The sequence below is a fragment of the Triticum urartu genome, chromosome 2A (assembly GCF_056163025.1).
Source record: "Triticum urartu cultivar PI428250 chromosome 2A, HENAU_Tu73, whole genome shotgun sequence".
In the NCBI taxonomy this organism is placed as follows: Eukaryota; Viridiplantae; Streptophyta; class Magnoliopsida; order Poales; family Poaceae; genus Triticum; species Triticum urartu.
In genome coordinates this window covers 727,995,341-728,009,699 of record NC_141874.1, presented here as the reverse complement: position 1 = coordinate 728,009,699, position 14,359 = coordinate 727,995,341, and the positions used below count along the sequence as shown (strand labels likewise).

General features: G+C 48.0%; 2 protein-coding genes across 2 annotated transcripts; one reads left to right on the top strand and one right to left on the bottom strand.

The window, feature by feature from the left end:
- The first annotated feature begins 8,236 nt into the window (after positions 1-8,236).
- Positions 8,237-11,093, top strand: LOC125534368 (programmed cell death 2 C-terminal domain-containing protein). The gene is made up of 7 exons (XM_048697621.2): positions 8,237-8,502; positions 8,744-8,827; positions 9,062-9,153; positions 9,266-9,585; positions 9,666-9,894; positions 10,006-10,210; positions 10,807-11,093. Exons 1-7 carry the CDS (start codon positions 8,407-8,409, stop codon positions 10,906-10,908), a joined length of 1,128 nt encoding a protein of 375 aa, XP_048553578.1. The 5' UTR covers positions 8,237-8,406; the 3' UTR covers positions 10,909-11,093.
- A 1,156-nt stretch (positions 11,094-12,249) lies between these two features.
- LOC125534366 (putative F-box protein At1g32420) lies at positions 12,250-13,802 on the bottom strand. The gene has a single exon (XM_048697619.2). The coding sequence runs from the start codon at positions 13,584-13,586 to the stop codon at positions 12,432-12,434; it is 1,155 nt and encodes a 384-aa protein (XP_048553576.1). The 5' UTR covers positions 13,587-13,802; the 3' UTR covers positions 12,250-12,431.
- Positions 13,803-14,359: the final 557 nt, after the last annotated feature.

Below are 14,359 nucleotides of genomic sequence, written 5' to 3'. Positions count from 1 at the left end.
ATCTCAACGTGGTGGATGGCGGTTGATGGGTGCCGGTGGTTAACGAAAGAAAGCAGGGGTTGGAAAGCTGCTTTTGCCGTGAACGTACGCAGATGCGATCTGGTTTATTACTTGCAGCCGGGGTTGGTAATTACCACTGTGAAAGCAAGGTATACTTGAATCAAGAACTAAAATGGGATAGTGTGACGGCACGGGTTGGGGACGGAGATTCGATTGATCGGCCTCGGGCGAAACAGTGCGGTGGACGGTGGTTGCCCGCCTGTAATGGAGGCGAAACGACGAATAATCGATGACCGATCGGCACCAAGATGTATGATGAGGAACGAATGAGCATTGTGCGTACCCTACGAGATGGCCGACACGTCCGGTGGTTGGGTCACCACCTCAGCTGGGTTCGACGGATCTGATCTGATCCGAGCCGATGAATCATATCATGGCCCTAATCCGATGAGAGAGTTTCAGACCATCACACATGCAATGAGAGGCAGTCAGTCAGGCAGGCAGCCGCGGATCGATTGTGTTGCGTTAGGTGGGGGGTCTGGTCTCTGGGGGCCAACTACGTTCCAATGCTCGGGTCGCCTCACGCGTGATGGGCGCCTCATCACCTGGACCATCGGTGGTTACGCATACCGTTTTCGTCTTCGTCGGCCACCCGCAGGCCGTACGTACGTGTTCATACAAAATCAAACGGATATACACGCGCTTCAATCAATGATGCTTTTCTCTTTGGCGTCCGTCCACGAGATTTAGATCGTGTTATCCTTGAGATCACGCGAATCGCCGCCACCAACACACAGCACTCGTTTCTCCAAAAGTCACAAGAAACAAATGCAGACCGAGCTTCAGAACGTGTGCTAAGTCTTGGGATTAGCATGTACACGCATGTGTTTCTTCTGAACCTCTGGCGTACGTACATGTCCTCATCGAGCCAAATCCCGTTCTTTATCCATCGGCATATCTCGTGATTGATACGTGTTCATATACCTCGACAGCAACACACGTCGGAATCACATGTGCTAATTAACTCTCGGGATTAGCTCCGGGCAAACGGTCCCGCACGCTGAGGTTACCCGGCGACCAACCAGCCAACCAACCATGAACCCGCATGCTCATCAAAGAGATTTCATTTCGTCCACGACGCCGGGCGAAATTACGTGCAGCGGGCGGTGGTTTCCCTACGGAGGAATGCCGAACCAGGGGGCGATGCCTGCCTTGCTTTCCCCGGCAACTCGATCGGTCCCGTCGTCGTCGATCTCGCCGTCGCCGGTCAATATGCGATGCCGGTACGGTGGTGCTACGTACGTTTGGTGGCCTTTCACTTTAGGGAAGGAAGGAAAACTACTCTTCTGGTTGGTTTTACCTGCACTGCACGCTCGGTTTGGACGCCGATCTCTTGCGTCGGGAGCACGGAGGGTGTGCTCGAGTAGTGGCTTTCCAATAGCGGGAATGCGTAACGGAGCTGCGGCCTGCGGGTTGGGAAGATTGCGTGGGTACGACGCCGACATGCCGAGGTTGATCCAAAGGCGTCGTCAGTGTGCAGCCTTGCAGGTGCGGCGGGGCTGATGGGATCGTTGGGGTTGTCGGGGAAAATGTCAACGGAAAGTATGCTGGAAATTCATGCATGCTTTTCATGCACTGGTAGCCTCTTTCGTTAATTCGTTTACAACCGGCCCAGGGAGAAACAGAAAAAAATGTCCACGGAAAGTGGCTTTTCAAGGACTCAAGAACTTTGTGCATCTTTTGAAAAGGTACGAGCGTGTGACCCTGCCATGCATGTAGCGAATGTCCATATAGGAAAAATATGCAAATATAAGATATCTCCAACGCCGTGTCGTAGATCGGACAGATTGTCCGTCCACCCCCTCCTGTCCCTCGCGTCCCGTGGCCGTGTCCACTATGGAACTAGTTGTGTCCCTCGTGTCGCCTCCTTCAAGGCGACCGAGGGCACTAACCTTAGCCCCCACCGTCACCCCCCTTCTCTCCCCTCTCCCCTCACCGTCCCAAGAGGTAGCCACCAGGAAAGCCTGTGCGCCGCCGGCGAAGAGGACAGCAGGGATCTCACGTCCCACAGTCATGGCACTACTGCCTGGAGGGGCGGTGCACCGCGGCACGAGATCTTCCTACAACGGCTACTCCTCCAGGCCCCGTGGCGTCACTCCGGTGACAATGTGGAGACGACGGACTCGACGGAGATCTACAATGCAAGGCCCCGAAGCAGCGGCTCCAGACACGGCGTCGGGAGCGTCCCCTCCATCGGGAATGACGAGCTAGGAGGTGGCTTATGTGGTGGTGCCTGGGGGGCGCGGATCAAGGGATCATGTACCCGAGTTCATCGCTGGAGGCACGTGGCGGTCGGAACTTTCTCCGGCGTCGAAGACACTTGATGCGGGAAATTCACAGTCCTTCGGGGTTTGCGGATCTAAAGCCAGTTGTGGGTTCGGAAAGGCGTGGCCGCCGATGAAAACCGCGCCGACTTTGGACTTTGCCATCGATGGTAGCGCATTGCGTCGTTTCCTTGTTGGAGGCATCATTGTTGCAACTCTCGTCTCCCCACCCACGATGCTCCAGGGGAAACCCTAGATCTGTGTCTCCTGGATCAGACGATGGCAGCACGCAATGTCGTTTTCTCCTCCTGGGGCCATCGTGTTTTGGAGCATATGCTAGCTAGAGGACAACAGAAGACAACAGAATTGTGTAAATTGAACACCGGGGAAAGAACTTGCATGTCAAGCCGAAGACATGATGACCGAGGAAATTTGTGGACTCCGGCTTCGAAAACCAGTTCAGGGGCTACAGACAGTGTCCTAGACTAGGGGGTACCAACCTAGTTGGCCCACAGTCCCCGGGCCGAGCTTATGGCCCACCGATCTCATAAGGAAGGACACCAGAAGCCTTGAATCTTGGCGTAGTGAAGATGGGTTGTGCCGAAGACTTGGCGTGTACCCCAAGGATTGCTTTGGCTGTTGGCGTCTGCTTCCACAACTGGCAACCGACCATGTGTAACCCTAGATACCCTCAGCGCCCTATATAAGCTGAGGGGTCTAGTCTGTAGAGACAGATTGACTCATTACACACCTTACAGTTAGAACATAACATAGAATCTCGAGGTAGATCAAGCTTGTACTCGATACACCATCATCAATACAACCAAAAGCAGGACGTGGGGGTTTTATCTCTTCGAGAGGGCCCAAACCTGGGTAAACAGCTCGGGACCTCCTACCCGAGATCCGCCGTTTTTAGTACCGACAATTGAGATGGTTGCAATACTTTTTGACAGATTATTGGGTGGTTTACCATTGAGGGGTGAGCGACTCTGGCGTATGATCTTGAATTGCTTTCATTCGGTAGGGATCGAAGTTCTTGAGCTCATGGAACCAAGCGTGAACATTTGAGGCAAAAGGTTGAGCCCTTTTGCTCCATGCCTTGAAAAGGATCAACAACAGTGGTGAACCAAGTATCACACAACAATTTGTCCTTCCTCAAATTGAAACTTTCTTCCCTACCATTATTCCATGGGTTGACCGATCGACCGACCGTTCAAATCAAGGCCCGTCTGCTTGATATACTAGTCTGGTTGCTAGGTGGACGAGTCCAGATGTTAGGTGTACATGCTCGGTTGCTCCGCGTACAGTTTGACCAGGAGTCATCAACTTATCCGTCCTCGAAGCCACCTCTGTCGTGGATGATGTCTAGCGATCTGCCCGTGATCAGTCGGCGTTGCGCCCTGTTGAGACATATGAGTAAACAGAGAGCGGGTACCCCAGTTGATCCACGCCCGACTTCCACGACCGGATAAGCTGCAGTGATCCACGCCCGACGTCCGCGACCAGATAAGCTGCTTACTCCCTGGTCCTTTGGACTCGGTGGCACGGTTGTGGGTCGACGAGTTGATCTTACGAGTGGCCACCACCTCTGAATCCTCCTCCTCTAGCTACGACGACCGTCTAAATGGGTCCATGCGGTGGAAATGATGAGATCGGGATAGAGGGCGGTGAAAATGGGCCGGAGTTGTCGTAGCCTTATGTGACGGAGATCCGTGAACACCCACAAACCTTCTCCAGCTTTGCATCCAAATTGTGAGAATTCAATCGTACAAACGCGTCCATGAACATACGGGGCACCTTGTTGGACGGCAAAAAGTGGTGTGGACGCGTCGATACAAACGTTTTGAATTGCGCTGGATCTGGTGATCCGGATCCCGACCCGATCGTGCCGGCACGCTGCCGATACAGAAAAGATGCACCGCGACAAGAGAGCGCGCGCGCCCGCCCAGCAATGGGTGCACGCACGTGATACTACCAGGACGGCAGGATGGACGGGAGGGACACGCCCAGAACACGCGGTTCCAGTTCTAGCTAGGCACCGCCATTTCTCGGAACCACCACCGCTGCCAGCAGAAAAGCAGAGGAGTGCATGTGCAATTGTGCATCCATGCATGCACGATCAGGGCTGCCCGGCAAGCGGCCAAGCCGGCGCATGCCCACATGCCCCACGGCGTCGTCCTGGAAGCAAGCCGGAACTGAGCGCGCGCGGTTGCTCGTCGAGATCCCGTGACTCGCTCCATCGCGTCCTAGGTAGTGGTAGGACCGTAGGATTATGTATGTACGTGCGGCGTGCGGGTACGGGGACGGCCAATGCGTCGCCGCGGCCGGCCGGTCACGGGCGCGTGCCTTGGCATTGTCCGCGCCGTTCGTACCGCGTGCCTTGGCATTGTCCGCGCCGTTCGTACGTTGCATAGCGTGCCGCGAGCCATGCCAGGACAAGGTCGTATGTTTGTTGCATGTACTATGTATGACTCCGTGCAGCGGGGACTAGGACCGCGCACATAGGGTTGGGTTGAGCTGGCCCTGCGGCGGCCAAGAAAGATTGCCCCAGCACTAAAGCGCCGCACTCACTCGTGCACGCTTACCACCCTTTATCAAATTATGATCGGGATATTTCCCCTGTGTATGTCTAAGGAACGCGCATCCTCTTTAGAATCAGACCAACTGTTCCATTCAGGTCGGCAGTCTCCCACAGAAACGGAGTACACGTCGATCCTTCGGTCCGTAAAACATCGTTTGCCGTGGGAAGGGATCAACTGCAGGCAACAGCCGAACTGACCAGCGAGAAACAAATGCAGAGCCAACAATTCGTTGGCAAACCTTCGAAAACATGGACGGGAAGCAATTCATACATGTTCCGTCAGACTGTCACACACTCACACGTACGCATTCCAACAGATCAGGCACTTGTCGCCGCCCCTGCATCTGTCGTGTGATAGATATGAGGTGGCACCGCACGCCCATGATTTTATGAAAGAAAGATGCCCCCCGAGGCTGCATTCAGTCACGCAGCATCACCGGAGCTCATGTCAATGAAGGCTTCAGCTCCCGGCCACCCGGAGAAGGCGACGACAGAGATTAACAACGGCTAATGGTTTCTGTGTTCGCAGTGGTGGCTGCACTCGTGTCATCTAGGGACTAGGGTGTAGTGGTGGCGGCGGTTGTTGGTCCGTTCCCTAGCTTTGCCATGGACAGCACACCCACACCCGCAGTTTTTAAAGGAAATCTGTGCATCCGAACTCCACTTCTTGTAGCGATCTGCGTGCCAGGTACTACGATATACTATGAGTGGTGCGTTAGTTATGCTCTCTCAATCAGTCCAAGTATCCTCTCAGCAAGAAATCAACCGAAACATGAACGCATCGGGTTCGGTTAGTTTGCCGGACGCGGCCGTCGAACATTTTTCTTTTCAAATACTTGAACAAACATATGGGTTTCTTAACGCTATTAGGTGTCCGCGCCCCTCTCCAGTGCTTGTAATCGTCGCTATATGGTCTATGAACATGGGTATAGTTTGTTTAGCTTATTGTGTTCTTTGTATTCTCATGGTGTTTGATGAATAGATAAAAAGTTTTCGCGTCTCTGTTTTACTCATATCTAAGTGGTCCACAGGCCGGTCCTGACTTTTCGGAGGCCCGGGGCGAACTTAAAAAGTGGGTCTAATGTAGTGAAAAATATAAATTACATTGATATAAAGCACAATCGGCGCCAAAAAAAAGATACAAAGCATGACATTTTTATGCCCTAAAGAACTCCCTTTTTATTATTACTAAAAATATATATCGGATCTAACTTATCTGCTATCACTTTCTTTCTTCTTTCTCAAAATCATGTTTTTAGCCAACATTTTATAAGAAAGGAGTTGAAATACCTGAATTTGTCGGTGAAAAAATAAAAGAAATCCAGCTATCCAATCCCAAGCATATCGGATCTTCCTAGGGTCCACATATCCTCAAATGAGCAACATGTACATAAATAGAAGATCAGTCTGGGAATCGCTAGAAAACAAAGAAAAACAGTACAAAGATCAAGCGGAAAAGGACTATGCAATTACAAGATCTTTGTAGGTCTTTGACCCGAGAAACTGTCCTGTTGCAACTTGCAAAGTGAATGAGCTTATGAAGTGTTGCGCTCTGCCTGTGGCCGTCCGCTAGATGAGAATACTTATATGCAAATCCATAGGGGAGTGAGATGGACAAACTGAAAGTGTATCAAAGAAATCAACTTTAGCGGCAGTATCCATTAATTTGCTAGGCATACTGCATGCTTCGGGAGTAGGAGCAGAACGGGGAACGAGGAGACAGGAAGAAGAAACGACGGTGGCTGGTGTTACGAGATGGATCGATTGAATCAAAACTGGGACGGTGTCTTTCAGAATTCACGTAACCTACTAGTTTTTTCTAGCAGAACGTAACCTAGCTGATTGGGCTACATGCTTTAAGGCCCATTTTGTTTGGCTGTGTAGCATATGTGCACAGGGTTGGGCCCCCCATTGGGCTGGGCCCTAGGGCATTGCCCTTCTTGCCCCTACCCAGGGCCGGCCCTGGTGGTCCACGGACATAGGGTTTAGGGTTATGTCAAAAGTAATGGGAAAAGGAGGAAAATCTGGTTCGAAAATAACATACGCCTCGTTAGGCCACTTTTAGAGTTGTTCACGGCCTCGTATAGCACCACTTGCATAGCCCATCAATGTATGGTTACCCCAGCATTTTTTTCATTTTTGCGAATTTCTTTGAAATTGCGGAATTTTACAAGTCTTGATTTTTTTTTCCAAAATCAGGATTTTTCTTAAATTTGTGAACTTATTTTTTTCTCAAATTCCATGAACCTTTTTTCCAAAAAAATGAACTTCTTATCCGACCTAGGTGAATTTACTCAAATTTGTAAACAAATCTCCCAAATTTCACAACTTTCTAAAATTCATGAACATTGTTTTGAAGTCATGATTTTTTCTTTCAAATTCATGACATTTTTTCATTTTTTGTTTTCATGGTTCTTTGTGAATATTTTCTAAAAGTCAATGGTCAACCGATCAGCAGTGGGCCGATCCAACAGCGACCAATCAACCTCGATCAGAGAACCGGGAAAACCGGAGGTCCCGATCGAACGCTCACGAGGGGAGCTTGTGAGCACTGGTTACCCTTCCTGGCGCTTAAGGCGCTGGGAGGAGGTCTTGCAATCGTTAGTGCTGCGACTGCTCACGTGCGTAAGTACATGGCCGACCCATTAGGAGTCCTTGCCACGCGAAGTGATTGAACAAGAAATAGCAGTTTTGGAAACCTTCTAGAAGGTTCAAAGTTTTCCTTTTCGAAATTTTCTCTTCTTTTTATTTTTTCTTTGTTTTATTTATTTATTTTTTTGTTTCTCTTTTTATTCTTTTATTTCGTTTATATATTCATAAATTTCACTCAATGTTAAAAAAAGTTAGAAAATTTTAAAATGTCGCTATTTACAATAATAATGGGGATTTCAAAAAATGTTTTCACGCTTTTTTTCTTCATGTTTTCCAAAAATCTTCAGAAATTCAAAAGTGTTCACGTTGAAAAAGTGGTCAAAATATTTTAAAAACCGAAATTTAAAACGGTTTTCGCTTTTGAAAAAATTCAAATTGTTCCAAAAATTGTTCTGTGAAAATTCTTCGCGAATTTAAAAATTATTCAGTGAAATGATTTTTGATTTATTATTTGTGAATTAAAAATTTATTTATTTAATGATATTCGAAAATAATTCGGTGAAAATTATTATTATATTTTATGAATTCATGAATTTGGCAAAATTTCAGTGAACGGGATTTTGAAAGCGAACAATGTTTACACTGCACTACCTGATTCAGCCCGTCAGGGTGGGCCATGAGGCCTTCTTTACACTGCAGGGCCTCGTCCCCGCCCATGGCGGTCCAGGCCCTTTCGCAGAACCAGGCCTGAATAGCTTTCCCCCAGGGAGAGACCACACGCAGTAGCCGCCTAACCCCTCTCTCCAGCCGCCGCCGGCCGCCGTCGAGTCCGCGGTCCTTGCCTCCCGCGGCCGTCTGCTAGCTCCGCGAAGCTCGCATCTTTCGAGGGATAGTAGATAGGCGGCAGGTATGGCGGAGGAGGTGCATCTGGGCCTGCCGGGGCCGTGGGCGGAGGACTACCGGGAGAAGGCCGACCACTACACCACCAAGATCGGCGGGGTCCCTGTATGCCATCGCTAACTTGTTGTTTTCTTCTCCATCTCTTCTTCAATTTCGTTACCAGAGATGAAGCTATGCTGCCCCTTCTCTTGGGAAGTTGGAAATAAGCTCTCCTGTTATGCTACATGCTCCAATGTGTTCTAGTACCAATTTTATCTTCTGCTACTATCCAAAGGTGGAACGATTTTCCCAAGGGGAGGCTATTGCTAGCTCATGTTTAAGTAATTTTCTGAATCTTTTTCTGTAGGATTGGCCAGCCGAGGATGTGGGGACTGAAGCTGAATCACTCCAATGCAAATTGTGTGGAACCAGGCTCTGCCTTGTTGCTCAGGCGAGTTTTTTACTTTACTGAATTAGCTAAGAATGTTAAGAGCTGAAGCATCTTCTGATGGACGTCCATATAAGGGAATGGAGTACTGTGAATTTATCATCTTTGGACCTACAGACTTAACAGCACCCTAAATTCTTGTCGCATACTAGCTTGTTTCTATGATGGTAGCCAGCACCTATATCTCAGCACTAGTAGTTTTGCCATGTTTTTCTTATATGTGTGTAGTAACTTCAGGTTTATGCTCCTCTTGCGAAGCTTAACATTGAAGAGAGGACACTGTATGTGCTCGTTTGCCCGGCGCCAAAATGCAGCCCTAACACCCAAAGGCAAGCATGTGTCACTTACCATTGGTAGTTTGGTACAATTACATGTTATTCTGATCTTCAGTTTGATTTGAGGTTAGTTTGTCTGACTTCTAATTTTATTTGCTTCTTAAAGTTGGAAGGTCCTAAGGGTTCAGAAGTGCCATACTGGTATGCAATCAAATGATAATGGGGACGGGTCAGTCCAAAGTAAAGAAAAGGTTTGCTCAAATGAGCCAACTCCTTCCTGTTCTGTGGGGAAAAATAATGAAGAAGAAAACAAGAGTTCCAACACCAATGATGATGATTTTGATTTAGATGCCTTGGCTGCAGCACTCGAGCAGGCTGCAACGGTGGCATCCAACACAAAGAAGAAAAGTAAATCAAAGCGTGCTAATAATGTCCCTAGAAAATGCGCTGTAGTGAAGGAGAAAGTAAATGACCTGAGTATACCAGGTGAGGGAAATCTCTGCAGAACTCATTACCATAAGTGTAAAGTCCGAGTGTTTTTGTCTCATGAGATTTTCTTTCTGCAGTTCTTCCTTGTTTCTATATCTATTACGACAAGGAACAGTCGAGGGGGAAAACCAGTGTAGGTTCTAGTAGCTATGAAAAACTTTTGGCAGAAGAGGTAATGGACATGGGTAATGATGAAGAAGAAAAATGGGAAGGAGAAAAGTATGAATATGATAGTGCTCCTGGGGCCGACAGAACTTTCTTAAAATTTAAGAAACGGTTGGATGCATATCCTCAACAATGCTTTAGGTAGAACTCATCATGTCCTTGTTATTATTTGTTATATCATGCTTTTCTCTAAGTATACACCTATTTTAGTTTCAGAACCTGATTCGATTTTTGGTGTCTAATTACCTGCAGGTATTCATGTGGTGGTAGTCCACTGTTGCCTACAACTAACTCACAGGATGTTGGCACATGTAAGCTTTGTGGTTCACGACGTCAATATGAACTTCAACTGATGTCCCCATTATCATATTTTCTCGACCAAGCTGGTGATGGTTCCTCAAATTGTGCACCTAATGCCTGGACTTGGCTGACTCTTGTTATCTACACTTGCTCCAAGGTCTGATCTTAATTTTCAATTTATTGATATTAACTAAATGATGAAGTTCAAGGATCTGTCAAGGCTTGTGCAATACTTAGCAGCAGTCATATCGCTTCAAAACTTGATAAATATATCCATTGTACATCTGCTTTTGGATAATAAATATGTCCAGATTGATGCTCCTTTTTCATTGCTAAAATGAAGAGATAAGAGTAAATACATGGCATGTAAAAGATTTCCTGGAAATACATCAGCCTAAAATATACACTCTCCACACCAAACTCTTATGGAGTGGTTTTTTATTTAGCACGATCCAGATGAATGGAATGGATAGTAGATTAATTAAACTCCACATGCATAATGAGAAGTTGCCTATTAGCAGTTTTCCCCGTTTATTATTGCGGAAATAGGGTTTCCCCCCGCTTTGTATTACAAAGCAACCATCACTGAACAACCAACGAAAGGTGCTGGGACGGAAGCAGCACAGGCACGCCCAAAAGAAAAGAAGGCTGAGAAATGAAAGTTGTGCGCTGTCTTTATTTGTTTGTAGTCAGCTTATCTTGCTGTGTTTTGTTGAGTATATCATATTCCTAACAATAACCTACCGCTCGCAGAGTTGCTGTCCTTCGTCTTGTTGTGGGAAACAGGGCAATTGCTGCTGGGGAGTAGTGGAGGAGGAGATAATGATGCAGGAGGATGAAGCATGTAACGCGTGATGTGTTAAGCTATCTGTAATCTTGTGTGTTTTCATTGTTCTTGTACTCTGTCAATTTGACAAGTCAGTTTTGTAGGACTCCACCGAAGTACCAAACTTGTTAATAATAATTCGTCTTGAATTTCTCGTGGTGTAACTATCAGAATGGAATGATTATGTGAACATTATTGGAAGTTAAATTCTAAATGTTGAGTTTTTTTTTAAAATAATACACAAGTGGCACATCCAGGAGACTGTGAAACAACCATATACCATTGAGCTATACATTAAGCGAAACACCAGCGCTTTCAACTTGTTCACAGGTGCAAAAGGCATGTCATTGTCCTCCTCTTGCTTCCATCATATCATTGAGCAGGCCTTTGTCCTCCTCTTTAATTCTATATATGATGAGTTTGTCCTGTAATTCTAAATCATGTAAGTATTTTATTTGCTTGCCATTGGTTTCATGTATAATTAGAGCACAATGAGCTTCTATAGAAAGGGAAAGGAATTTGGGTATGTGGGACTGTTTGAATGCACCTGTTTGTTTCTGCTCTATGTTGGCGCATGGTATAAACAGTGCATCCCTCTAAGTCTCTCCAAGAGTTGATATGCTTCGGAATCTAGCCGGCTCGATTGCGCCGGGCTCAAGACGTCAACATAAAGGAGAGGAGCAGGATTAGCAGGGCGTGTGGTGTTAGAGCCCATCGTCTTGGGATTGTCCATGTAAGAATGCTTTGTGATCAGGTGGACACCGCAGCAACCGCAGCCATCATGGGCGCGGTCGGGAAGGAAGGCTACAGACTCTGTTCTTTTGTTATCTCGTTTTGTGTCTTTTTATCTCCTGTTGCAACGCACGGGCATGTTTATACTAGTATAAAAATGAGTAGAAACCTAACAACTAACATGCGCAACAGAGAAGAAAAAAAACAGTCCATTTTCATGTTTTAGCTCACTGGCCATCCGCTGACAGTTTCGGGTTTAATACCAATATTTTACCAACAAATCCAATAAATCGGTTTAATACCAACAAATCTTAAAAAAAATCTAACTATAGTGGTTGGTGTCTTGATTTTTGTTTTTTTAAGGGAGTGTGTGTCAGTTGTCTATTCCAAGAATAGATTGGATCTATCAAGTTGCACTTTATATTTCTTTTTAGATAAATAAGAAAAGAGTGCACGATCTCGACGAATTACTTCTGAATGAATTCAGAAGTCATATGGAAGAACCATAGCATTTGGCACTTATTGGTAAATCAATTTGATTCTCTATGGACCAAATAGACTTAACCAAAGCAGCTGACTAGAATCTGTCCGTAAGTCTAGGATTTTCGTTGACCAGAATATAAAAATAAGTAGAAAACTAACAACAAACATGGACAATAGAGAAGAAAAATAGAAGAGTCAAAAAAATGATGGAAGCCAAGATGAAATCATTCTCCTAAAGATATAGCAAATTCTAAAAAGAAAACAACACGGCAAGGGGCGCTCCTCTCCTCCGTCTAGTAGAAGAACTAATTTGTCAAGGAAAGACAAAACATCCTCATTAGGCATTATCAATTGGCAGCATATAAATGCTAAGTGGCTCCATCGTCTTGACGTAGGGCAATGTCTGGCACCATTCGTCATCTATCACCGCGAGCCGCGTCCCATGAGCCCGGCGACTGACCCGCACAGGCACCGCCTTGTTGGATGCCCACATGCCTTTATGTCTGTAGTGCCCACGTATCAAGCTCTCCTCCAATGTCAAGATGCACTCGCCATACACGAAGTATGGCCGCGTGACCTCATGCCGCGTAAGGTTGTACCGACAGCTCCACTTTCGCTGCCCCTTGTCCAGAACCCACACCTCTGTCGTTCTCGAAAGGCCATGGACAACAATGCCCAGCCTCCCGTGCACCTCCGTCAGGTGGTAGTTTTCAGGCCCAGCGGGATGCCCGGGCAGCCCCTTGACACGGGCGACCGCCTCGTTGTCGAGGTCAAATGACACGACCCAGCTCGCTCCGGCATTCTCTACGACCCAATAAGTCGTGCCGTCGACGCTGACTATGCCGGCGCCGAGGTTACACCTCACTCCCTCCGCAGGGCCGGCCGGAACCTCCCGCCACGACGCCTCCCCTAGCGTGAGCACGTGCAGGGCGTCGAACTTGTATTCCTCGCTGATGCTACATGGGATGTGCACCACCTTGTACTGCCCGGACGTAGGGTGGTACGCGAAGCTGTACGCCTTGTGCCAGTTCTCCCAGTAGGTGCATCTCTCCAAAGACGGGACAAACGGGCATGCGCAAGGCAGCGGCGGGACGGGCAGCTCCTCGTCGGTGGCCGGGTTGACCAGGGTGACGGCGCCGCCGGGTGCCTCCTCGTTGTCGCACAGGCAGAGAAGACCATTGCACGTGCCGATCAGCTGCAGGCTACCGCGGTCGAGGAAGTACGGTCCCGCTGTGTCCCGAGGCCACAGCTGTGTGTAGCGCCCCGTCGAAGACTTGGACAGGTCGTCGACGACGTAGGCGATGCCATACCAGGTATGCCAGAGGAGGGCCGTGGCGCGGCTCTGCATCTCCGTGGTGTGCTCGTCGATGATGCTGCGCCAGAGCCTGCAGACGAGGCGGACCCGGCGGCGGGAGCTCGGCGGCAGCCGCAGGAGGATCTCGACCAGAACGTCCGTGGGCAACTCCAAGCGCCCCGCGCCGTCCATGGCCATGGGTGCAATCTATTTTCCCTTGTTACTTCTCTCTTTCTCCCGGTTGCTCACCACGATACGTTGCATTATATATCACCACGATTTGGTTTGAGTCCGACTTGGTCACCGGCTTCTTCTTTAGTTGTACTGCGATTTGGAAATTTTCTTTGGAGGGAATATTAGAATGTGATGAAATCGGAACAGGTTTGATGCAACATGCACAGAAGAGTTGGAAATTCCAACGACTATTTGCGTACCAATACAAGTTCATGATAATGCAATTTCGTTCATAGACGAACAAGTACAGCTGAACAAGTACACTGAAGCTCTGTACACAAGTATTACACGCTGGCAGTCTTAACTGTTAGAAGATGTTGTATAGGGATAGGAAAGGTGTTTAACTTGTATCTCTTCTTATCTCTTCTTCTACTCTATCTCCTCAAACCTCCTGTACCGAATATGATTGATCTCCTCTCAATCTATTCTTGTAAGCCACGGCACACATCATATATATACAACCGCGGCCCAAGCAAAGGGTTCAACGCTTCCATCTAGTTGTACATGGTAACAGAGCCTCTTCCTCGACAGATTGAATAGAGATCGCATCTAGCTACCCCAGGCGACCACAACTATGTCCACCACCTCCGCCGCCATGACGCCGAGCACCATGGGTGCCCTCACCACCGACGCCTCCTCCTCCATCTTTGCATCTTCGTCCACCTCCACCCCCACCAACTCCTTCCTCGGATCGCCGCCGCAAGAGAAGCTGACGAGAGGCAACTTCCTCCTCTGGA

Coding starts and splice junctions, on each gene's coding strand:
- LOC125534368 (XM_048697621.2), top strand. CDS start 8,407: ATGGCGGAGGAGGTGCATCTGGGCCTGCCGGGGCCGTGGGCGGAGGAC. Junction 8,503..8,743: donor CCAAGATCGGCGGGGTCCCT/GTATGCCATCGC, acceptor CTTTTTCTGTAG/GATTGGCCAGCCGAGGATGT. Junction 8,828..9,061: donor GGCTCTGCCTTGTTGCTCAG/GCGAGTTTTTTA, acceptor TAGTAACTTCAG/GTTTATGCTCCTCTTGCGAA.
- LOC125534366 (XM_048697619.2), bottom strand. CDS start 13,586: ATGGCCATGGACGGCGCGGGGCGCTTGGAGTTGCCCACGGACGTTCTG.